We start from the raw sequence: 22,268 nt of genomic DNA, 5'->3' as shown, positions 1-22,268 counted from the left end.
GCATATTACTTTTTTTTTCTTGTGTTATTGTAATTTATGAGTATAAATATTCACTGACTTGTTTAGTTCACAGTTATTTTTAAACTAACATTTTATATTAATTTAATTGATTAAAAGATAAGTAATAGAAGAGAATATTTATAGACGACACAGAAAGACAGTAATGAGGTAAATTTAATTATATTGTTTTAATTTGATTTGATTTGATTTGTGACTCTTTCATTTGCTAAATGGTAAATGAATATAGAGATTTTAGTTCCCACTATCTTACTTTTTGTACCTGTCTTAGTTAATTTCAAGTTCCTGGTCAGGTTGTGACAAAGCGATATTGGAGCCAAAATTTATGATTAATTAGTGAAATCTTGATGAAATAGCCAATAGGGCAATTACAAGAAAATTTTAATAATAATAAAAATTGAAAAATGAAGTTAACTCAAATTAATAATTGTATTCATTCAGGTATACTGATACACTTGAAATTATAGAAGAGAATTTGTTTGGAAACCAATAAGTACAACCTAATATAAGTATGAACATGAATGTCCTGACTCAAATGATGGTGGCAATGACTTGGCTGATTCAGGAGTATAAATCGCAGCCTATTCGAAGTGATACAGTCACTATGGATAAGTACTTGAAGAAATTTCATGATCTGCGTCCACCTTTGTTCAAGGGAATTGAAAATCCGATTGAAGCGATGAATTGACTAATGACGATATAAAGAAGATACTAGATAACATGACTTGTTCGGATGAAAGAAGAGTTTTGTTAGCTACTTTTATGCTAAATAGAGAAGCTGAAAGGTGGTGGTGTGAGCAGTGCCAGACATACTAGGGAACATGATGTTCAGTTGGGATGAATTCATGGAGTTATTCAGAGGGTGATTTGTTCCCATATCCGCTCGAAGACAGATGCAAGACATGTTCATCAAGTTAAGGCAATGAGAGAAACAGTCATGCAGTATGAAGCAGAATTCACTGTACTGTTGAGGTATGCTTCATAGTTGATGGCAACCGCAGAAGGAAAGTGTTATATATTTCTTTCAGGATTAAAGGATTTGATCATGCAGTCTTTGACACTATTAGGGATTGATGAATACTCAATATTAGTGGAATGAGCTTGAAAGTGAAGATTGACTATCAACTTACTCAGAAGTAGAAGGAGATGCATAAGTGGAAAAATAATGATGAAGGTGAATCCGTAGATCACTCAGAATAATCCAATGAGAAGAAGTCCAAGAACAATTCAGGTGGTGTTAACAGAGGTACGACTCAGGATACTGTAGTGACTTGTGCTAAATGCAGAAGACAACATAAAATTGAATGCTTGGTGGGCTCTAACTCTTGTTATTGGTGCCAAAAACTTATTTATATTGCAAGATATTGTTCTTCTCTTGGCCAGAAGAGTGCTGAATATTAGAAATTTGGTGGAGCTCCTTCACAGAAGATTGCAGATGGGCAGAAACAAAGTCTATAGGTTCAACTCCTACTCAAGCTCAACCAAGACAATTTGTTCAAACTCGTGTTTTTTCCCTTTCTCATTGCGAGCTTTAAAAAACCTACTGTTGATGTTGGTGATAAGGTTTGATGAGTTAGGCGTTTTTTTATATAAGGGTGTTTTTCTTATTTAGTAACTTTGTGTTGTTATTTGAAGTATAGGTGAGTCGACTTATGTCAGATTTTTACATTAAAGTGATTACTTTTCATCTTAATGAATGACCTCTAGTTTTATTGATATCTAATGTTGACCTTCTTGATAAATTGTGACTTGTGGTCCGTTTTTAAATTTTTAGGACGAAATTTTTGTGATTGGGGAAAATTGTAAAGTCCCGTTAACTAACTTTGTGTTGTTATTTGAAGGGTCTTTTTCTTGTTTAGTAACTCTTTGTTGTTATTTGAAGTATAGTTGAGTCGGCTTGTATCAGATTTTTACATTACAGTGATTACTTTTCATCTTAATGAATGACCTCTAGCTTTATTGATATCTAATGTTGACCTGCTTGATAAATTCTGACTTTTATAAGTGGGGAAAATTGTAAAGTCCCGTTTCAATTACTCGGGGAAGAAGAACTAAAAAATTGGGAGAGGAAATGAGGAAGCCGAGGAAGTGGAAGTGAGGAGTCGGAAAACCGAACAGAGCGGAGAGGAAACGAAGTGGGTCAGAAGCCGAAAAGGTAAGTTCACCCTATAAAATGTCTTATGGTGAGATAGGAACTTACCAGGAGAGTTTATCGGCGAGTGCGAGAGATGACATGCACAAACTAGGGTTTCCATATAGTCGAAGGAAGTGTCAATAGACGACGATATCTCTGTCTTTCTGGGAGTAGGAAGAGGGAGGCGACAACATAGAGTGGTTCTTTTTTGGTTCCAGCCGCGACTAGAGGCAGAAGAAGTAAGAAAACATATAAGGTGGATCTGTGTGCAGTGGAAGAAAAAGCTCTCCCGTGTGCTGAGGGTTTGCATGCGTTGCTGCCGTAACAAGGAGGATGCGAGCCGCTCTTGTCTGCAGGTCATGGATCGACCGAAAGAGTGGTAAGATTTAAATATTTTTAGTTAGGTTATTTAATAAAAACTTATATATTTATTTAAGTTATTTAATGTTTTAGTTCAACAACATTTTGGTATGTATGTATGTATTGTGAGCATCTAAATTATGTTAATAGAAAATTTTATTGAGTTAAAATTCAAGGTATACAACTTTAGTTGAAGGGGAAGGAGGTGAAGTGAGCAAGTTAGAGGAAAAGTTTAACCTGTGCAAACTTAGGTAAGAAAAAATTTAATTAATGAATTTAATTAGAGTTTAATAAAGTAAAATAATTGAAAATTAATACTTAAATAATGTCAATTTAATAACTAATTAAAATGATAACTAATTACAATTTTTTAATATAAATACCCATGTTTAGGCTTCCAGAAGAGTCGACGTCAAGTCAAACCAAATAACAAATTAATTTATATCAATGTGAGTACCCATTCTTTCGCTATAGTAATATTTTATTTTTTGTTGACTAAATGCTTTTATTTTTACTGTTATAGCACTGTGTGTTCATGATTTATGATTCTATTAAAATTTACTCATATTGTAAGAGTGACCTGTATGCTCAAATTTGTTTAAATTATCGTAGATATTGAGAATTGCACAAGGATATTGATTGCTATGCAAATGAGAATGAAATGTTCTTTATTGGAATGTGATATTTTATAGTATGCTTTTATGTGCATGCTTGACTATGATAGAGTCACATCTTTATGAAACTTGCAAAGAATGATAATTTACTCATGCACGTATGCAAAAAAGAATGTTGATGTTGAAGTACCTTAACTGGTACAATCTTTAGACGATTCTTTTTTGACAGTTGTATAATTATATAATGATATTGTTATGTTATTTATATAGTAAAATTTATAGAATGACATCTCAAATATTTATATTGATTTAATAAAAACTTAAACTGAGATGCATATAGTTTTCTTTTCACTTATATTTTTGTAGTTTTGGAGTATGAGTATTCAGCTCACAAGTATTTTAAAACTAATTTTTCAGGTTAATTTAAGTGATTAAAAGAGAGACGATAGAAGATAAAATGTTTATAGAAGATGCAGACAACTAGTAACGAGATAAATTTAATTATAATATTTTAATTTAATTTGATTAGTTACTCTTTCATTTGCTAAATAGTAAATAAATATGAAAAATTTAGTTCCCAATATTCAACCGTTTGCACCTGTCTTGTTTAATTCCAAGTCACGGGCTGCGTCGTGATAACATGCATAATAAATACAACAAAACTGATAAAATCAATAATTTGTATTTAATTATGCTTTCCTAGAAAATACTATGAATTTGAAATATGCAGGTATCCATTTCCATTATTAACTTAGGCTGACAAACAGTGATATTATTGCTCAATATGATGGAATTTTTGACAGTGAATTACATAATAAATGAATATACAAATGCCACAGCAAATAATGATCTGTTTTGTCGGAACAATGGCGGTCCCTATCTCTGGCTTGTCTCCAGCTCACCTTCTTGTATATCACAACCTGGAAACTTTTTTTTCCCTTAAATTTTTGGAATTCTTCAACTTCAATCAATTTAATAAAAACATACTATCAATTGAAGTTTTTGCCTCAAAAAGGTTGCTGCTCATTCACTTTCCTTTCTTCCCTGATTCCTTTTTTATATCTACTGCTAATGCAACAGGTGCCCATTTGGCTAGTTGAATTCACAAGTTTATGAGAGTAATTAAAAGTATTTTTATTCCTTGAACTGAAAAATGACGCAATAATGTATATGGATTTATTTATATACTTATTTTACCTTAATTAATTTTTTTTAATACATCAGTTTCTCTCTCTCGATTGCCTACCTAGAGCAATAAGGTCTTCAACTTTACTGAAATTCACGACAAAATAGAAAACTAAAATAAAGAAAATAACATAAAATGCATTTCTAGGTTCAATCAGACTAATTATATATATATCTGTGCTAGTAAACTTTAATTTCCATACATCACAACTTATAAAATCCTTGATACTAGAAATTTTCTTTACAGGCGCCTTACCTGATATGCAGTCTCTTTCTAATGTTCGGCTATAAATGACGGTAATTTGGAAATAAACTAATGGTTTTAGTTTTACTCAAATTAACTAACTATACATATTTATATAGCTAATTTCCTCATAACCAAGCTCAAAAATCTTTCCCATACCTCCAACCTGAGAGCAATTGCTGTCTGATTTCTCTCATAACCAGCAGTTCCACCTTTGGTTGGCCACAGTAGGTCAGGGGAAGCAGTGAAAGATCAAGGGATAACTCGATTAAGGTAAAAAATTATATATAAATAATTTAACCGATACTTGTCAGCTTAAGTGTGAAAAATTGAATTGCTACAGTTCTAATTTTTATATAAACAGTGAATATAATAAAAACTTTAGAAGTTTAATTAAAATGCAATCATTAAAGAACTTTAATATATTTTGGAATTAGTATATATTTCTATATATCAAAATGTTAAAAATAAAATGCAAAAATTTATAAAACTAATTTTGGGGGATTTTTGGGAATTGTGAAAAATGGGATATATTTCAAAATAATCTTTAATTTAGCTTTTTTGTTAAAATTGGATATTGCACCTAACCCCCGCACCAAAAAAAAAAAAGTGGTTGTTGAGGGTCAACTTCAGTCAATTAAAAATTAAAGGCAATTAAAGACGTGAGTCTACTATATGCTTGTAGCTCCAAACTTCCATCTGCCTTTATCGAACTCATGAAATTCTATTTGAGGATCTTTTAAAACCCTTCGTCTGATATAACTGGTGTAGTGTTTTTCTTCCCATTCTTTTTTTATTAATCAGATTGGATTTCCTATTCATCACCTCTTCTTTGGGGTGAATTTACCATTTGTCTCTTTTCTTTCAGGTGGATTTTGTTAGTTCTATTTACAATTGACAACCTCGTGTTCTTCCTCCAACAATCTTGCAACTCTACTGACTAGAGTTCTGTATAGCACGAGTGAATTGATGTAGTGCAAGTTCCTTAGTACTCCATGAATTTATTGTGTTATTTCTTCTCGTATTTGGGTTAGTTATTAAAATGTTAAAATTAGTTAGGATTAGTTGATATTTTTATTTATTCCATAGATAGTTCATAGTTTTTAATCAAAGCATATTTTTAGGAATAAAACATAATTCTTTCTAATTCAGTTTTAGAGTTGAAGTTGAATTGACAAAAAACTTTTTTTTTGCTTTCCTGTGGGGATTTTCTCATTAGTAGGGTTTTTTTTGCTTTATTGCTTTCAATTTTGCGCCCTCCTCCCGGTAAGGCATTATATGATCTAATCATGCCGTCCTTTCTATCATGGTCATTATTCTTACAAGGCATTATACATCATCTTCTCAATTTATTTTATCTTTTTGTGTTTATGGTTCTGCTTTTACACTACTCTTTACTTAAATATCAATTATAAAAAATCCACAATAATCTCATTTATGTTGCCTGCTTTCCATCTATCCCTTTATAGTTATATAATACATCCATATGAATTTGTCATTATTTCACTGCTCAATTTGTTTTTCAATTTTCTATGTTTTTTTTTTTTGCATGACAATCAAATTTATCAAGAATGGTCAATCCTAAGGTTTTTTTTCCCTTGTATGCTAATTTGTAACTAAAATGTTGGTGAATTTGTCACACTCAACTTCCCTCCCTCTAAACTTTTTCCCACCATTTACATTGCTTTCACTATGGAACATGAGTTGTGTTTAGCTTGTTGGAAACGGAGTGACCAGACCAAACCTTGGTGTTCCTTGAAATAAGTATTCATACAAGTCAGCTTGCAGTATCAATTTTTCACTTTATGTTGATCTCTTTGTTTTTGCACTTTAAAAGAGTTAATTTTATTTTTTATATATTAGCAGATGTGACTATTTTTATAAATGAATAACAATATAATGGTTATTATTTCGTTCTACTTAGCTAGAACTTTACCTTGCTACCTTGTTCACATTTTCACTATGGAGATGATTATTTTTGTTCCTTGCGATTGCAGCTCAGAATTAGAAGTTATGGTGTGTTTTTGTTTCTTTTTTTTTTTAAGCATGAATTGTCCATAAAGTTTGAGTTCTTATTTTGGTGGTCTCTATATCTTGGTTTTCTTTTATACTTTAATTTGCCTATTTGATCTATCTTTAAAATATATGTGAATTTTTTTGTATGTTGTATCTTTTTCAATTGTGATCTTTAGGTTCTTAATCTGCTTGGGTTAATTTTGATGGATATTTGGATCTATCATAAGCACAATTCTAATCACTTGAGTTCTAGTGGGTTTGAGGGACTTCACCACAATTTCCAGGTCAATGTCCAGAAAAATGGCACATCTTCGAGCACATATTATGAGTCATTTAATATGTTTGGAGGAGGTGAATGTCTCTATTGGGGGTTTTCAATCTTTGTTTCTTTGGCTAACTTAATATCTTTATTAAAAAAATATATATATTTTACTTGAATTGTGTTTTATATTGTATTTTTTGTAGTAAGATTTTTTATTCTAATTTGGATATTTATAAATGTTGCTTTTTTGGTGGTTCTACATTCACAAACACTTTTGAAGGAATTCTTAATCTATAATTTAAAATTTTATCTATAAAGGTTGACCAAAGAATGCATCCTATGAATTCACTTTTGAAGGCAGCCTGCATATTCATAAGCATCATTGAGCTCTCTTTCTCTTGGGCTTCATGTTAGAATGCAGCCTATGACTTGGTCCACTCTAAAATTTAGAGGCCAAGACTCTTCTCTACCCATCTAAGTTTTTTTTTAAAGCTTCTATCATTGAAGACCATACCAGTGTTATTTCGGTTTATTGATTAAAGCATCAAGCTGAAATCCTATATATATTCAAATAATTCTATCAGGAAATAAAGTATAATTTATTATTCAAATTAATATCCATTGCATTGATTGTGCTTTTAAATTTTGAAAATCTTCCTTTCGCTCTTTCTGTACCTATAATTGCATTTATTCTCTCGGCAAAATGGGTTGGATAGGCACATCTTCTTAATTTTGCTCGCACTTCAGTATTTGACATGCATGCTCTTTTTCTGATTTTGGGGAATATATTTCTTCCCCCCTATTACTTAAATTAATTGTGAGCTTTCTATTGTCTGAAGCAGAGGTACTCCATTCAATCTTTTTAATTCCCATAAACCTTCTTTTCACATAACCCATCATTTCTTCAACTGTGTACTCCTTCCATTCTCTTTGCTAAGACCGTAGTAAAACCTATCCTAGTGTCATTCAATGCATCTTTTTATTTATTCTTATACTAAAATGATTATTGATATTATGATCCATCAACGAGAAGACTAATTGTCTCTTTGAAAGATGCCTGTCATGAACTTTCTCGCTAATTTTTTCCCACTTTAACTTCTACCTATACTCTTTTATGCCATTTGATCAGCTCTCTATGCTTTCATCGGTTATACTTGTTTTTGTCCTTTTGTCTCAATCCTAGGATATACCCAAATGCTTTGCTTGGCCCTGATTGGAAGCATGCATTTAATCAAGAGATGAGCATTATTCTTAATTTTTGTACCTGAGATTTGTTTATACACCTTTCTATGGTTAAACTCATTTGTTGATGATGGAATATTCTTGGTTGAGTTACATTTTCATGGTTCTATTGATAGATCTAAGTCTCGACTTGTGGTTATACTTGAATTCATTGCATTGACTATTTGGGACCTTTTCTCCAATTGGCCAACTGAATTATGTTCTTTTTGTTGGCATTAATTGAAGTTCTGCTCTAAATTGATATAAGTAATACTTTTCTCTATTAAGATCCTACTTAAGGAGAGAATAACATATGGAATCTTTCCAAAGCTATGTATTTTGATGGCATTCTAATCACTAGGAGAGATGGTTTAGACATTACTAAAAAAAATATTTTTAGATGCAAAGCCATATGAATTAAAATAAAATAATTTAACTTGTCACACAACTTATAATCCTTAACTGTAATAATCAAGCGGCTATCTTCATTGCGAGCAATTCTATCTTCATTGAAAGAATCAAATACATTTTAGTCGATTACCACTTATTAGGGATGCAAATTTATCAAAGAATACCATCAATCATGTCTCCAACAAGTTGGAACTTATTGATATATGTGTCTAACTTGAGAGAGTGTTATTGCAGATGAGTGTTAGATTGGAATGCATTATAGTGAAAAAGTACCATACTAGAAGTATATGATTTAACTACTTTTTTATATCCTGGTATTTTAAGGATAGGCAAGGCAAATCTTGATTATGTTGTATTCGGCCTTTATGTTTATATATGTGCAACTATATTCACTCAATAAGATACAAGAGATTTTCCTCTTAACTTTAGTGCCGTTGCTGTCAATCACAAATTGCTTCCCAATTGAAGAATTATACTAATTAAGTTCTTGGTATATCTAAAAATGGAGTAAAGTGCCAAAATAGTCCCCTGACTGTTTATATGCCTTTATTTTAGTCCTAGAGTATATAAAAATATCAATTTTAGTCCCCATAATCTTTTAGTTTGGGCTCAATAATCTCTTGGGATGACTATTTCAGCCCCAATTTAAAGAACGTGGGGCTAATTTTGTACTTTTATACACTCTGGGATTAAAATGAACCCATATAAGTAGTTAGGGGACTATTTTGGCACTTTACTTTCCAAAGAAAAACTTACCAAGTTTATTATATAATTGCATGGGATTTTCAATTATACAGTTGGGCACTCAACTCCTTATAATGCAGGTGTCTAATTTTTAACATTAGTAATGTACCGAAATGTAACGAACCCTTGGAGGTATTCATGCAATGTTCATTCCTTCAAAAATTATTTTTTTCTTCTGCGCGCTTTATGATGTTGGAAAGTTAGACTGCCATATCGTGCTTCATTCCATGATGAATCCTATTGTTAAGAAAATTTAAAAAAATTGGGATATTTTGATGATGTTTGAGATGAAAATTGCATTAAAAACATTGCTATATTTTACTTGTTTCTAGTTCATTAAACTGCTCTCCATTTTTCTTCTCGTTAGTTCTGCATAATTAACATTTTTTGCTTGTACCGGATTACTCCCGAAAAGGCTTCGGAGCATGCTCAAGGATGTCTTCGAACCTTCCGTTAGGAAGGAGGACGTCAATCGAGTCTTGGAAGAGCTTCAAGCACAAGCAGAAGTTGCTTTGTGTTTTGCTTGTGTGAAGCATTGATAAGGTGAGCATTATAGATTTTTATTCTAGTTAGATGAGCGGTGTAAACAAGTCGAGCCAAGCTCAAACGCATTTGAGCTTGATTAATTAATCGCGATCGAGTCGTCTCATGAGCCCGTTTATTTTTTATAAAATAGAAAAAATGATTTGAAGCAAGCTATTATTATGATAAAATAATATAAAGAACGAAAATTAAGTGACAAAATAATAAGAAATCATTTTATAGAAGTAATTGAAAGCAATTTTAATAAATTCTTACTACTCAAAACTATTGAACATCAATATCCTTTTAGTAGTATATAATTAGAAGCTTACGTACAATCACCACTCAGTTCATATGTAGTTACACATCTAGCACCTAAACTTCAATTTTTTACCTGTAAAGTTTAGGTGTTATATTTAAATAAATAGGTACTGAGTGGTATGCATGTATATGTCTTTACATAGTATTATCTTTCAGACCACTCAGCTATCGAGCTTTGTCAAGTTGAGGTTGGCTCAAGCTTGGTTTGTTAACTCATCAAGCTCAATTCAAGAGCCATTTATTAAGCCAAGATTGCGAGTTTGCTTGACTCAATTACACCCTTGGGTTATATGTCACACCCTTAGGTTATCTGTCATTCCAATCACCATTTCCCGCCAAGTTGTTGCTGACATTCTTTCTTTTGCCAATAGGAATTATTCGTGTTGGGGCGGCCATTATATTTGCTTCTACTTATTTGCAACATGATGTTATTTGATGGGAATATTGGTTAAGAGTTTTGTGTAGATTTTCCAGAATTATGAAAATGGAGAGATTTCGAGCCAGTGCTGCTGTAAAAAACTGGAGGAAGCTTAAGATGACGAGCAAGAAGTGCAACTGAGGTAGATGCAGCAGCTATTCCATTCCTGTTCCATTCCTGTCTATTTTGTGGTGTATAAAAGGCTGAATTAAACTTATAACCATACGTGAACTTTACTAATATTGGATGGAATTCTTACTTGGTGAAATCAATATGGTTATATCGGAATTAACCCAGAATAGCCGAAATTTTGTTTGTTGTATTATCTGGCTTGCCAGTTTTGTTTCAATTATAATGTTTATTCTGTTATTCTCGCTTCATTGTTCCATTTGGGTTCTATAAATCTCAGCAGTGATGAATGGCAGTTTTTGGTTTGTATGAAGTATGTAAATGTATGGAATAAGAATGCAAATTTGAATTTGTTGCCTTCTTAGGATGTTGTGACCGTATTGAAGATCTTAATTTGCTCGTTGTTGATGGGAAAAATTATTGTATACAGACACCGCATATAGAGAGGTGTCGGTCATGATGTATTTTGGTGGGCCCCACTTTAAATTTTTTTTTTAAAAAAGATTTTGATTTCTTCATTACCGTAAATCACCGTGATCTACGGGTATGATGTCTGTATGCAATAATTTTTCTGTTGATGGATACTGTCGATAAGAAAATCTTTGTAATAAATAAAATTAGGACGGAAATTGTAACCACGACAAAAAATTGATAATTCTATGGGGTTTTTTTTTGGTTAAAAGTTTTTAATAGAAGAAAAAAGTTAATGTTTTTCCACGTGCAAATTTCCCATAGGACTAAAATTTGAGATGAGCAAACTTCACTGCCGTCTTGACTTTCATGACAAGCTTCACAACCTTACCTATTATTAGTCATAAAATATGTATTAATCGCTAACAAATACAAATAACATTAACGCATTAAAAACACTAAATACATAATTTGATAATGAATATTTGGGGCATGTATATGCATGCCAACCAATTTTATTATATTTTTAAACCACTTAATATTTTTTTTTTATTTCACATAAAAACATATCATTATTATAGTTTTTAAAGAGTGATATACATCTTTTTATACATAAATAAGTAAGATGGCATATATATATATGTAAAAATTAAAGCATAGGCATTGAGCACCTGGATTGGGTGGTATGCAACTAAATACATGTGCATTTTTAACATATCTTTAAGAAAAAAAATGTAATTGTAGAAAGCATTATAACATTCAAAATTTTGTTATTTACAAAATGTGCGCTTGCATCTATAGTATTAGTTTAGTATTTAAAAAACTAATTAATAATTATATAATTAATAACTAATAATTATATATTAATAAAATAAGCATATAATTAATTATGATATATGAATAAAATAAATATATAACCAACAATTAATCAAAAGATATTGCTATAATAATATATTACTATTAAATATAAATTAAACAAATTTTAGTTAATTAAAATTTAATCAAATAATGAAATACGAGTTGTCATCGAGCTTACTATCGAGCATTTAAGCTCCATTATTTTATAAATTGTTCTTATTTACTAATTTGAACGAGCATGATCAAGCCTTAATCGAGCTGAGTTCGAGTTGTTCATTGAGTGTAGTTGTTCATTTGCAGTCCTGGTACGTAACTAAATCTTCGTAGTTTTAATTATATGTGAAATGCCAATAAATGTTTAACACATCTTAAAAAAAATTAAAATTGCAAAAAGCGTTTGTGGATAGTTCCATGCATACAATTCAAAATTTTGTTATTTGCAAAACTAGCACTCTCTTTAATCTATAATAGTTTTAAAAAATAACCTAAATGTTATGATCCATTTTGGGCAATCTTCTGGCTACTTCGTTCTTTCAAGCTGTTACTGTAACTTTATTTTGAGAACTATTTTTTAGAAATTTCTATGATAAAAATCTATTCTTTTCAACCTAACATGTTAAAAGTGTGGTGACTATAAAAAAATTACGATCTGAATTTTGATATTAGAATGAATTTATAATAATTATCACAGCATTTTCAACGAGCTTTATAGCTACTATTTTTAAAATTTGCCTTAATTTATTAATACTAAAATTTGAAGTTCTATCCATGTACTTATCCCCAAATATTTTTCTATTTTCCGTAAAGCCTCAATTCAGATCTAATTATTACGTGCAGAGAGTACATGCAGAACTGCGTGCGCTCACTGACATCGCGGCTCCGCAAGCAATAATCACTCTTAATTCAGAGGGACCACAACTCAACAAAGGACCCCACACTATTCAAAATAAACCACAATCGAGCTCCTGGGTCCAGACTTTCCATAAACTACCAATAAACTTGAAGAAAATCTGATCTTATCCACCCGCCCACCACACTCCCCCTCCTTCCAATCCCCTTCCCCATAAAACCTGTCACAGGCACAAAACGAAATCCCACTCCTCCGTCTTCCTTCCCCCCAAAACCCTAATTGAAAGACCTCATCCCCCTTCCCTGATAGCAGAAATGGCCGCCATAAACTCCACCGTTTTGGCTTGCAGCCATGTCATCTCAGCCCCATCCATGGCCGGCATCAAGCTCGTTTCAACCTCCACACCATCGGCCGCACCGATCTGTCCCTCCTCCATAAAATCGCCTTCTGTAAGAGCCCAGAAATCTCCGTCAATTGAACCAAAGGAAGCAGGTGAGGGGCGAAGGGCGGCTCTCGTCGGCTTAGCTGCGGTCGTCTTCTCTGCCTCGGTGGCGACCGCCACCTCTTCAGCTAATGCTGGCATCATCGAAGAATATCTTGAGAGGAGCAAAGCAAATAAGGTTGGTTAAAAAGAACCTGTGAAGCTCTTAGGAAAGTTGAATTCAGTCTGCTGAAGAAATCGAAATCGAACTGGTTTTCTGTGGTTATGAACAGGAATTGAATGATCAGAAGAGGTTGGCTACCAGCGGCGCAAACTTGGCACGTGCTTACACTGTGGAATTTGGCACGTGCAAGTTCCCTGAGAACTTCACCGGTTGCCAAGATTTGGCTAAACAGAAGGTTTGTCTCTTCATTCCCGGATTAAACTTGTACAGGGATTTTTGCAAAGCTTAACTTAAAATCTCCTTTTGTCTGCAAAATCTACAGCTTTGGTAGTTGGTATAGAAATTTTTATAATTACCATTGAATGATTGCAATAAATAAAGAATTATATATAAAAAAAAAGATGAAATTGCTGTGATAATGCAGAAGGTGAAGTTCCTCACTGAGGACTTGGAGTTGGAATGCCAAGGGAAGGATAAGTACAAATGCGGATCAAACGTTTTCTGGAAATGGTGAAATGTTTTCAACAAAACTACTTTAAGCCCTCATCTGTAGTATCCGTGCATGTAATGAGTAGATTCTGAAAGTTCACATTGGTTTCCTCTTCTTTGTTTGTTTCTGTGTAATTCCCTGCATCAAATGAGTAGCAATTCAGTAAATCTTCGAACATCTAATGAAAGATCTGGGGAAATATGCAAATAAAATATTTGTAAAATAATGTGTTTTAATTTAAACGTTGAGACTCTTGTAAACGATGAAATTTCACGTTATAAGTGAAAAAAAAAATTAGTTCCTGATGTTCTATTTGTAGCTCTTATGTATTGGCATAAACTCAGGATAATCTTTCTTTAAAGTTATGAATTAGTCAGTTTGCATTAAACAAGAATTATATATATATATATTTTTTTATGGACAATGAAGCTTTTATAATTCACCAACCAGTTCTATCAGCTGAACTACATGAACATGTTCAGAGTGGTTGTATAATAATCTTGTAATCTTGTTCATGATGGGAAAATACTTTGTAGATTTCATGAGAAATGACGGAAAATATGTTAATTTATTTTCTCCCGTAGTATTGTATAAAGCAATGATTTGAGAAACATCCATCTGATTCCTTCATTTTATTTTATTTTATTTTAATTTAGTGTATGTAAAGCATTTATTCAGGTATTGCATCCCTTGGTTTATATTAATAATTATATCCTTTCAGGTATAGTATAGTGATACACTCGAAATTATAGAAGAATAAAAATATTTTGGGATAAGTCTTTGACATCATTTTTCACCGTATCATCAAATGCATTTATCTTTTCGTCGACTCGCTCTTCTATTGCATCCCTTGGGTCATCAACCCTCTTGAAAAATTTGCAATCTTTCTTTGTTAAATTTTTTGGACACGTGTATTCGTCTTGCATAGTCACCTTTCTGAGACATGAGAACAACGCATAATAAATTGCAATAACAAAAAATCGGTAGCTTGTCGAATTGCTTGAGCTCATTTTCTATTGTGTAATCTTGTACATAAAAAACAAGGGAAATTTACATACCTAGAACAAAATTCTTATGCATTTACATATCTTAAAATCGAACTTTAATATTTACATAAACAAAACAGACGGATGAGTACCACACATGTCAAAACAATGTCCAAATAGTCTGCAGTAAACAACATTGCCATAAATATTAAAGCAGTGCACCTGATAGCATCAACCCTTTCACGTGAAATAGCACGACTGCAGGTTACAACATACAAGTGCAGGTTACAGCAATCAAAGTGTAGGTTACAACAAATATACTAGTGGTTATCAATAAGGATAACCCAAAACCGGCCAATTGAAAGCATATAACTGCAACTTACAACATACAAGTGCAGATTGCAACAATCAGAATTGCTGCCATCCAATGCACACACACTACAATGCAGAGTTACAAGTGCAGGTTAGTGTAAACTTTGGGTGTTACACATGTAAATAAATACATAGAGATTGTGTGGTGTGCAGTAAATAAAAAAAAGCATATGTATGCAGGGGATGAATAATCTGCCAAAGGGTTCTAAATTTTAAACATAGAATTTCCTTGATAAGTATAATAACATATTCAAACCAAAGAATTATAAGAAGAAAATCATAGGGTTCAGAGCAATCACATGAAGATGAATAATCTGTCATCAAAAGAAAGCAGTGGACCTATAATGCAGAGGATCTTGGTTGCCAGAAACACGTGTATGTAGAAAAGCAGAAGAATCCCTTGGGTCAAATGACTCCTTATAATCCTCTAAAAAACTAACACTAGAATAAAGAGGCAGGAACCAAAATCCAAAAGAGGGACAGGCGGCCAAAGCCATTTCAGACGAGACTACCTCATATTGAACTGTAAGTTAAAGAAGCCATCAAATGAACATTGAACTGCTGAAAACTCCCTACTTACATCTCTATGAAGACAATTCTAAAATAGGCACAAGCATCACTTCCACAATCACCATGTAAATTCCACCCAAATGTTTCATATCACAGAAAAAAGTACCACAAAACTGATATGTATATACGGCTGAATTGAATGGTATGTGTGTAAATTCAATAAAAAAGACAAGTGTATGAGATGCATTGCTTCCACATTCACAAACCAACTGGGTATCTGAATACATACCACTTCAATGTAATAAATATCTGAATACACAAACACTTCTCAATTAAAGTCTCGGCTCTTGATATGTAAATGCATAATCAAGTGTCAAAACAGTTCAATGAAATTCTCAATGACAATAACTAATGAAGGACTGTAGTTCAATGCAATAGGTATGGAACTGCTCCAACAACATTTTGTCGAGACTTGCAGTGAATGGAACTCTCTATCAACACATAACATGAATTGTTGACAGTAATGATCAATTTTTGTAACCTTTCTTTGTTTGAACATAGAGCATGTAGAAAGCACAATCTTTGGAACATGACAGGAAATAAAAACAAAACGGCAGATCTCCATCATTTTAACTCTACAGGTATTGTAGACTTGCTTAACTCACGCACAAAAAATTGGGGAGATTGTTAAATCCAACCACGCAACAGATTGGGACATTATGAAGCCATAAGATAATCAAATAACCAGAAAATCTAAAACTTAAATCCTAAATGCATAATTCCATAAAGAAAAATAACCGAGTTTCAAACACCGTAGGAACAACTCAAGAGAACAAGAAGGGGAGATATTGGCGGGAGAGAAGTGTCGGAGAGGTTACCAGACGAGCGGAGGCGAGGCGAGATCAGGTGCGCTAGGTCGAGAGAGAAGAAGAAGGCGAGGCGACTCCGGGGAACACTCTAGAGCACGCTACAGAGGACTTTGTGAGCGATGCTCGAGCGAGGGCATAATAGCAAACTGCGGTTCAAAATTTTGTACGTGAACGCCGAAACCCAGGAGTCTTTCCGCGTTCGTGATTCCACGGTAACTCCAAACGAAGTTCCGAACTGAACCTTTTAAAAGCAAGAACCAAATGCTTCCCAAACACTGAAAAAATTTGCGTACAATTGACGTATACAGCGCTGCGTGCAATATTGGGGTATATCGAGGGTACAAGGGGTTTACATCCACGGCATAAGCCCTTGTAACCTCCTTGTAACCTCTCTGTAACTTACGTGTAACCTCTTAATATATGATAACAGAAGAAACTTATTTTAGGGTACAAATAGATAGGTTACAACAAGTTACAGAGAGGTTACAAGGGGTTATACCGTGGATGTAACCCCCTTGTACCCTCGGTATAACCCTAATAAAGCACGCAGCGCTGCGTACGTCTATCGCACCCAAATTTTTTCCCCCAAACACAGCTTCTGTAACAAGGAAAAATTTTCCTTCGAGGTGCGATTTCGAGAGGTGCGATTTCGAGCTTACAGGGAGGATAAAAGGGATTATACTTGTGTTATAATCCCTTGTAACTTTTATGTAAATTAGTGTAACCTACTTGTAATATACAAATAAGTTCCGCGTTTCTATTATCATATATAGTAGGTTAAGGTTATATGGAGGTTATAAGGGGTTATACCGCAGATATAACTCCATTATACCCTCGGTATACCAAGAAATCGCACGCAACGCTGCCTACGTCTATCGTACGCAATTTTTTTCCCTGCAACAAAACTGATTTTAAAAGCTTAAACAAACGCATCCTAAATGTTAAATGGTCGCCAATTATGTTTCAATGTTAAAATCCTAAAAAAAAATACATTCTCCCTTGGTCAATATAGCTATTTTTTTAGGTTTCCCTTGCAGACTACATTATAAAAAAAGTTAAGAGCTATTGCAAATTTTAACTTATCAAAAAAAAAAAAATTAAGCAATTAATTTTCAGCTACCAAAAGCTAAAATAATTTTTCTATATTTAAAACTCACTATTAACTCAAAAATAAATTTAGGAAAATGCTTAAATAGTTATTTATGATTTCTCTTTTTTCTTATGTGTACAATAATTTTGTATTTCATTCTTAATTTCCTAATATTATAACTAAGAACATTTAAAGCCTTAAGGTAATATTTTAAAATAATTATTTTCATTTAATTAACATGCATTTACATATATAGCACCTAAAAATAATTTTTAGATATAAATGCCAGCTTAAATATGCATGAAAATGTATATTTCACCTTTTAAGAGTAAAAATAATAATACTTTTGATGCAATGTGAAAGATTTGGTTGTTATAAATGTTAAAGGAAAGACTTTCGATACGTAAATAAATAAGAATTGGGCGTTATGTAGACTAAAGATGGGTAGGAGAGCCAATGAGAAATAGATGGAAACCGTAAAGAAATTTTGATATGAAATAAAAAGGTTCAATGTGTCAATTCTCTACTAAAAAAAATCTGTTGTCATTGTTTCAGTACAAGCCTGTGAAGAATAAGAACACCATCCACCAATTTGCTGACTAATTTAGCTTCTGCTTACATGATCTATCCAACGTTCTTCTACATAAAAAAAATGAGAAAATACAATAAGAATATACAGAACAAATTTAAAATCTTAGTGAAAACACTTAGATGAAGTTTGATTCCTTCTAAGCTGTGGGCATGGTACTGGTAACACATTATAAGCTTCACCATCAATATTCTCACAGTGCCATTTCGTATCATGGCGAATTATACGCAAATTGATATTTTTTAAACATAAGCCCTGAAACTTAGCTCCTTCAACGCCTTCAAGAATGGGCGCTCTCTCTGCTTGGAAGCTGCTAACATTACTGATATTAATAATATTGACTTGGGGAAGAGCTCTAGGATCCCAGCCATCATCAGGATGATCATTTGATCCCCTACTAAATCTTATAGGAATCCTAACCCTCTCCATCTTCACATTCGTTATCGTAACGTTTGTGATGTATCCTCCTCGACCTCGGTCCGTTTTTATCCTCACCGCGGCCGCGGAGTCCCAGACATGTAGATCTTCAATTAGTATGTCAGATATTCCGCCGGACATTTCACTTCCAATTCCCACAGCTGAGCAAGTTGGGGTTGTTCCTGAAATCCTTCGGATGATGATGTTGGAGCTGGGACGAGCGGCCGCAACGCCATACTGATCCCAACCACTTTTTATGGCAATCATGTCGTCGCCGCTTTCGATATAGCAGTCCTCGATGCATATGTTTGTGCTCGAGTCTGCAAGTTGTATCGGTCGCCAAAATCAACAAGTTGGAAGTAGCAAGCAAGATAAAATTCGGTCATCATCATCAAGCTTTAATATGCGTATAATTGGAGCTACTTTTAGAGTTTTTAGGCTGATATAGTATTTAAATTGTTCTATTTCTACTAAAAATATTTTTCACTTTGTGCTCTTGATATATTGTGCATGCATCACACATTTAAGAAAAATCCTCATACCTGGATCAATTCCATCAGTATTGGGAGAGTGAAGAGGAGCCAGAACAGTGAGGTTCTTCATCAACACATTACTGGGAGGATAAAAAAAATTAGATAAATAAGAACTCCCCAGAAGGAGAGAAAGAACATTTCCCCATTCGTATAAGAAACTTCAAGAAATCTACCTGCAATACACAGGGTGGATTGTCCAAAATGGAGAATTGCGGAATGTAAGATTTGATATTAGAATGTTCTTCGAGTCGACTAATTCGACAAGGTGTCCTCTTGTGTGCTCCAATGTTCTGTTCCACCATAGATCCCACCATATATTCCCTTGCCCATCAATGCTGCCATTCTGTCCTGTAAACCAATACCATCCATGAGAATTGTTCTGATATTAATAAAAAATTGAGTGTAAATACAAATAGACTATTTGAGTCTTTGATTGAATGACATACAAACCTGTTGGACGGACAAACAAGTTCTCTGTTCCTGCTAAAAGTGAATTCATGAAAGAAAACTCTCAAGTTTCCACTTTGGTTCGTACAATTTTTGGACAAATGACGTTTATGTGGCTGTTTGTATCTATTTATGTTAATTCAAACTAGATCTGTGTTGTTATAATAATGAAACAATAATTAGATTTTTGTATCTAGTTATATTAATTCAAATTAGATACTTTTAGACATAATGAATGAAAAAGGAAATTAGTACATTAAAAAATAAATCCTTTCTGTAAAACGAGCACTATATGAAATATACTAATTAAAAAACCCGGGCCCACCCAACAAGACTTCATTGAAGTCGCATATTCAGAATAAATAATACATAAACCATCACAATATGCAAGAAGTCAAAAAAAAAAAAACCTTGAAATTGCAAAATATGAGAAAATTCAAAGAGTGAATAGGAGACCTGTTAAAACTACATCATGGAGGCCACTGCCATGGATGAGGCTGATATGCCTTCCTCCCGGTCTCTCTCTTCCTCGCCCATATGACACCAAAGGCTCTATCAACGGCCACTCCTTGGGGTCCTTCAATATTACAACACAACAAAATAGTTAGCTTTTTGGGAAGATCAACATATATATATACCAGCTAATTCCTATGAATTTACATATCTAACACCTAAACTTTAATTTTTACAAATATCTCATTTTGCCTATACATGAACAGGTGTATTTCACGTTTGACAAGTTAAAAGTGGTATTTTTTTTTTTATGTGACATAAGGATTTGGGTGGTATAAATGTAAATTGTCTATATTTACAAAGATCATGAGAACAAACAACACTATGGTATACGTGCATTTCTTAGGCAGAGCTAAAGATATGAGAAAACAAGACACAAATGACAAGTTTAGAAGTCAAAACGATCTATAAATATGAGCTGAAAAGCTTAGAACTTTAGCATAGCACTCAAAAGTCAAAAGAAGAAAAATTCTTTCAAGTATTTGCATACATGTGTTGACTTATTAGGAGGCCCATTTTCCACCATTCATTAAGTAATTGAGCTGCTATTAAATATTTATGAGAAGATTTACATGCATACCCTACTGAACATTAAAATTTTACAAATATGTCATGCATGAAAAGGTGTGTATTCACATTTTAAAGTTATAATAGTGTTATGTTCTATTTCAAACAATATAAAATATTACTTTTTTCAAAGTTTGAGAGAATTGCATTTCTGTATTAAAAGACAAAATTTGACGAGCTTGCGTGCGTGCGCTCTCCGATTATAGCTGCACATCAATCCAAACCTGTACAACTCTAATCAGAAAGCGCACACAAAGCGCTCTGTGCACGCTCTTCGTACGCAATAATTTTACAGACTTGAGAGACTTGCATTTCTATTTCAAACAATGGAGCCCTAAAAAATAAATGATATTCATCAATAAGAAAATGGAAGAAAAAACAAAACAAAGCGAAACCCCACCTCTGATCCCAAGATCACGGCCCCATCATGCAAGAAAAGCGTGAAATTGCTGGACAAATTAAAGCTTCCCGTGAGCCATCGACCAGCCGGCACATTGAGCATGGCCCCACCCTTATCCCCGAACTCCCTGCACCGCTCCACCGCCCGCCGGAACGCCGCCGTATTTACCGTGAGGCCGTCGCCAACCCCGCCGAATTCCTGTATCGAGAAAACCGCCTTCCTCGGCGGTCCGGCATCGTAGAATCCAGCGCAGCTCTGAGGGACCGGAGGGCGGCTGCCGGAGATGGGGGCGGCTGTCGCCGGCGGAGAAAATGGGGTTTCAGGTGGAGAGGAGGAGGGCTGGAGGAGGAAGAGGAAGACGATGGAAGCGGAAGCTAGGAGGATTGCGGCTAATGATGGGCGTTTGAAGCGGGCCCACCACCATGCGCGGCTATGAAGCCAGGGTTTCTCCGCGACGTCCATGTCCGCTTTGTCGACTGATAGACGGACGACTTGTTTTAAGAAGGTGAAGGTTCCCTAACTTTGCTTTTTTTTTAATTAGGGGAATTTACATACATAGCACCCAACTCATAACTTCTGTTTTTTTTTATAATTGAAAAGTTAAATTTTTGTCATCGCCGACTTGTGAGTTAGCTCGTGCTCTGCTCAAAAAGTGGCTCATGAATTGAGCTATATGAGCTAATAAATCAAGCTCAAGCTAGCCCCGACTCAACTCATTAGCTCGTGAGCTGGTTCATTTAAAAAAATATTAATAGAAAATATATTTTTAATATATCAAATTCCAAAACTTAATATTAAAAATGTTAAAAAAATAATATTTTTTAATATATATTAGATAATTTTATATTATTTATGTTTTAATTATTCATTCTACTTGCCAAACTTACAATAAAGTTATTTTAAATTAATATTATTTTCTCTCTTTTATAATAAACATGTAGACACGCGAGCTGGCATGATCCCGTAGACCAAAGCTCGAGCTTGATACTCGACTAGTTTACAACCCTAAATCCACCTTTTAAAATAAAGATTAAAAATTAAAATTTGAATGTGAGATATGTAAATGCATGAGAATTAAATGTTATATATGTAAATTTCCGTTTGTATTATTATTCTGAGGAAAAAAATTATCTCAGGTGATAGAATATTCAGACTAAATTTT

General features: G+C 33.5%; 3 protein-coding genes across 6 annotated transcripts in view; 2 read left to right on the top strand and 1 right to left on the bottom strand.

Moving 5' to 3' along the window:
- The window catches only part of LOC110029868 (small RNA degrading nuclease 5-like), a 63,120-nt gene extending 52,159 nt beyond the window's left edge, over nucleotides 1-10,961 (top strand). Inside the window, exons 14-15 of one of the 4 annotated variants that reach the window (XM_020732342.1) lie at nucleotides 9,625-9,752; nucleotides 10,424-10,606. In XM_020732342.1, the coding sequence (XP_020588001.1) occupies nucleotides 9,625-9,748 (124 nt within the window). In that variant the 3' untranslated portion in view covers nucleotides 9,749-9,752; nucleotides 10,424-10,606. Of the gene's footprint in view, nucleotides 1-9,624; nucleotides 9,753-10,423 lie in introns of all 4 variants that reach the window. The other 3 variants (XM_020732343.1, XM_020732344.1, XM_020732345.1) reach the window with 3 other exon arrangements.
- A 1,934-nt stretch (nucleotides 10,962-12,895) lies between these two features.
- Nucleotides 12,896-14,090, top strand: LOC110029882 (photosystem I reaction center subunit N, chloroplastic). Its single transcript, XM_020732368.1, has 3 exons — nucleotides 12,896-13,338; nucleotides 13,433-13,558; nucleotides 13,748-14,090. The coding sequence occupies exons 1-3, from the start codon at nucleotides 13,033-13,035 to the stop codon at nucleotides 13,835-13,837; spliced, it is 522 nt and encodes a 173-aa protein (XP_020588027.1). The 5' UTR covers nucleotides 12,896-13,032; the 3' UTR covers nucleotides 13,838-14,090.
- A 4,072-nt stretch (nucleotides 14,091-18,162) lies between these two features.
- Nucleotides 18,163-21,655, bottom strand: LOC110029894 (probable polygalacturonase). Its single transcript, XM_020732378.1, has 5 exons — nucleotides 21,107-21,655; nucleotides 20,083-20,203; nucleotides 19,353-19,527; nucleotides 19,189-19,259; nucleotides 18,163-18,966 (listed from the first exon to the last, which is right to left on the bottom strand). Exons 1-5 carry the CDS (start codon nucleotides 21,566-21,568, stop codon nucleotides 18,335-18,337), a joined length of 1,461 nt encoding a protein of 486 aa, XP_020588037.1. The 5' UTR covers nucleotides 21,569-21,655; the 3' UTR covers nucleotides 18,163-18,334.
- Between the last annotated feature and the right edge of the window lie 613 nt (nucleotides 21,656-22,268).

The sequence above is a fragment of the Phalaenopsis equestris genome, unplaced genomic scaffold, assembly GCF_001263595.1.
Source record: "Phalaenopsis equestris unplaced genomic scaffold, ASM126359v1 Scaffold000609, whole genome shotgun sequence".
NCBI lineage: Eukaryota > Viridiplantae > Streptophyta > Magnoliopsida > Asparagales > Orchidaceae > Phalaenopsis > Phalaenopsis equestris.
This window is presented reverse-complemented; position numbering and strand designations above follow the sequence as displayed.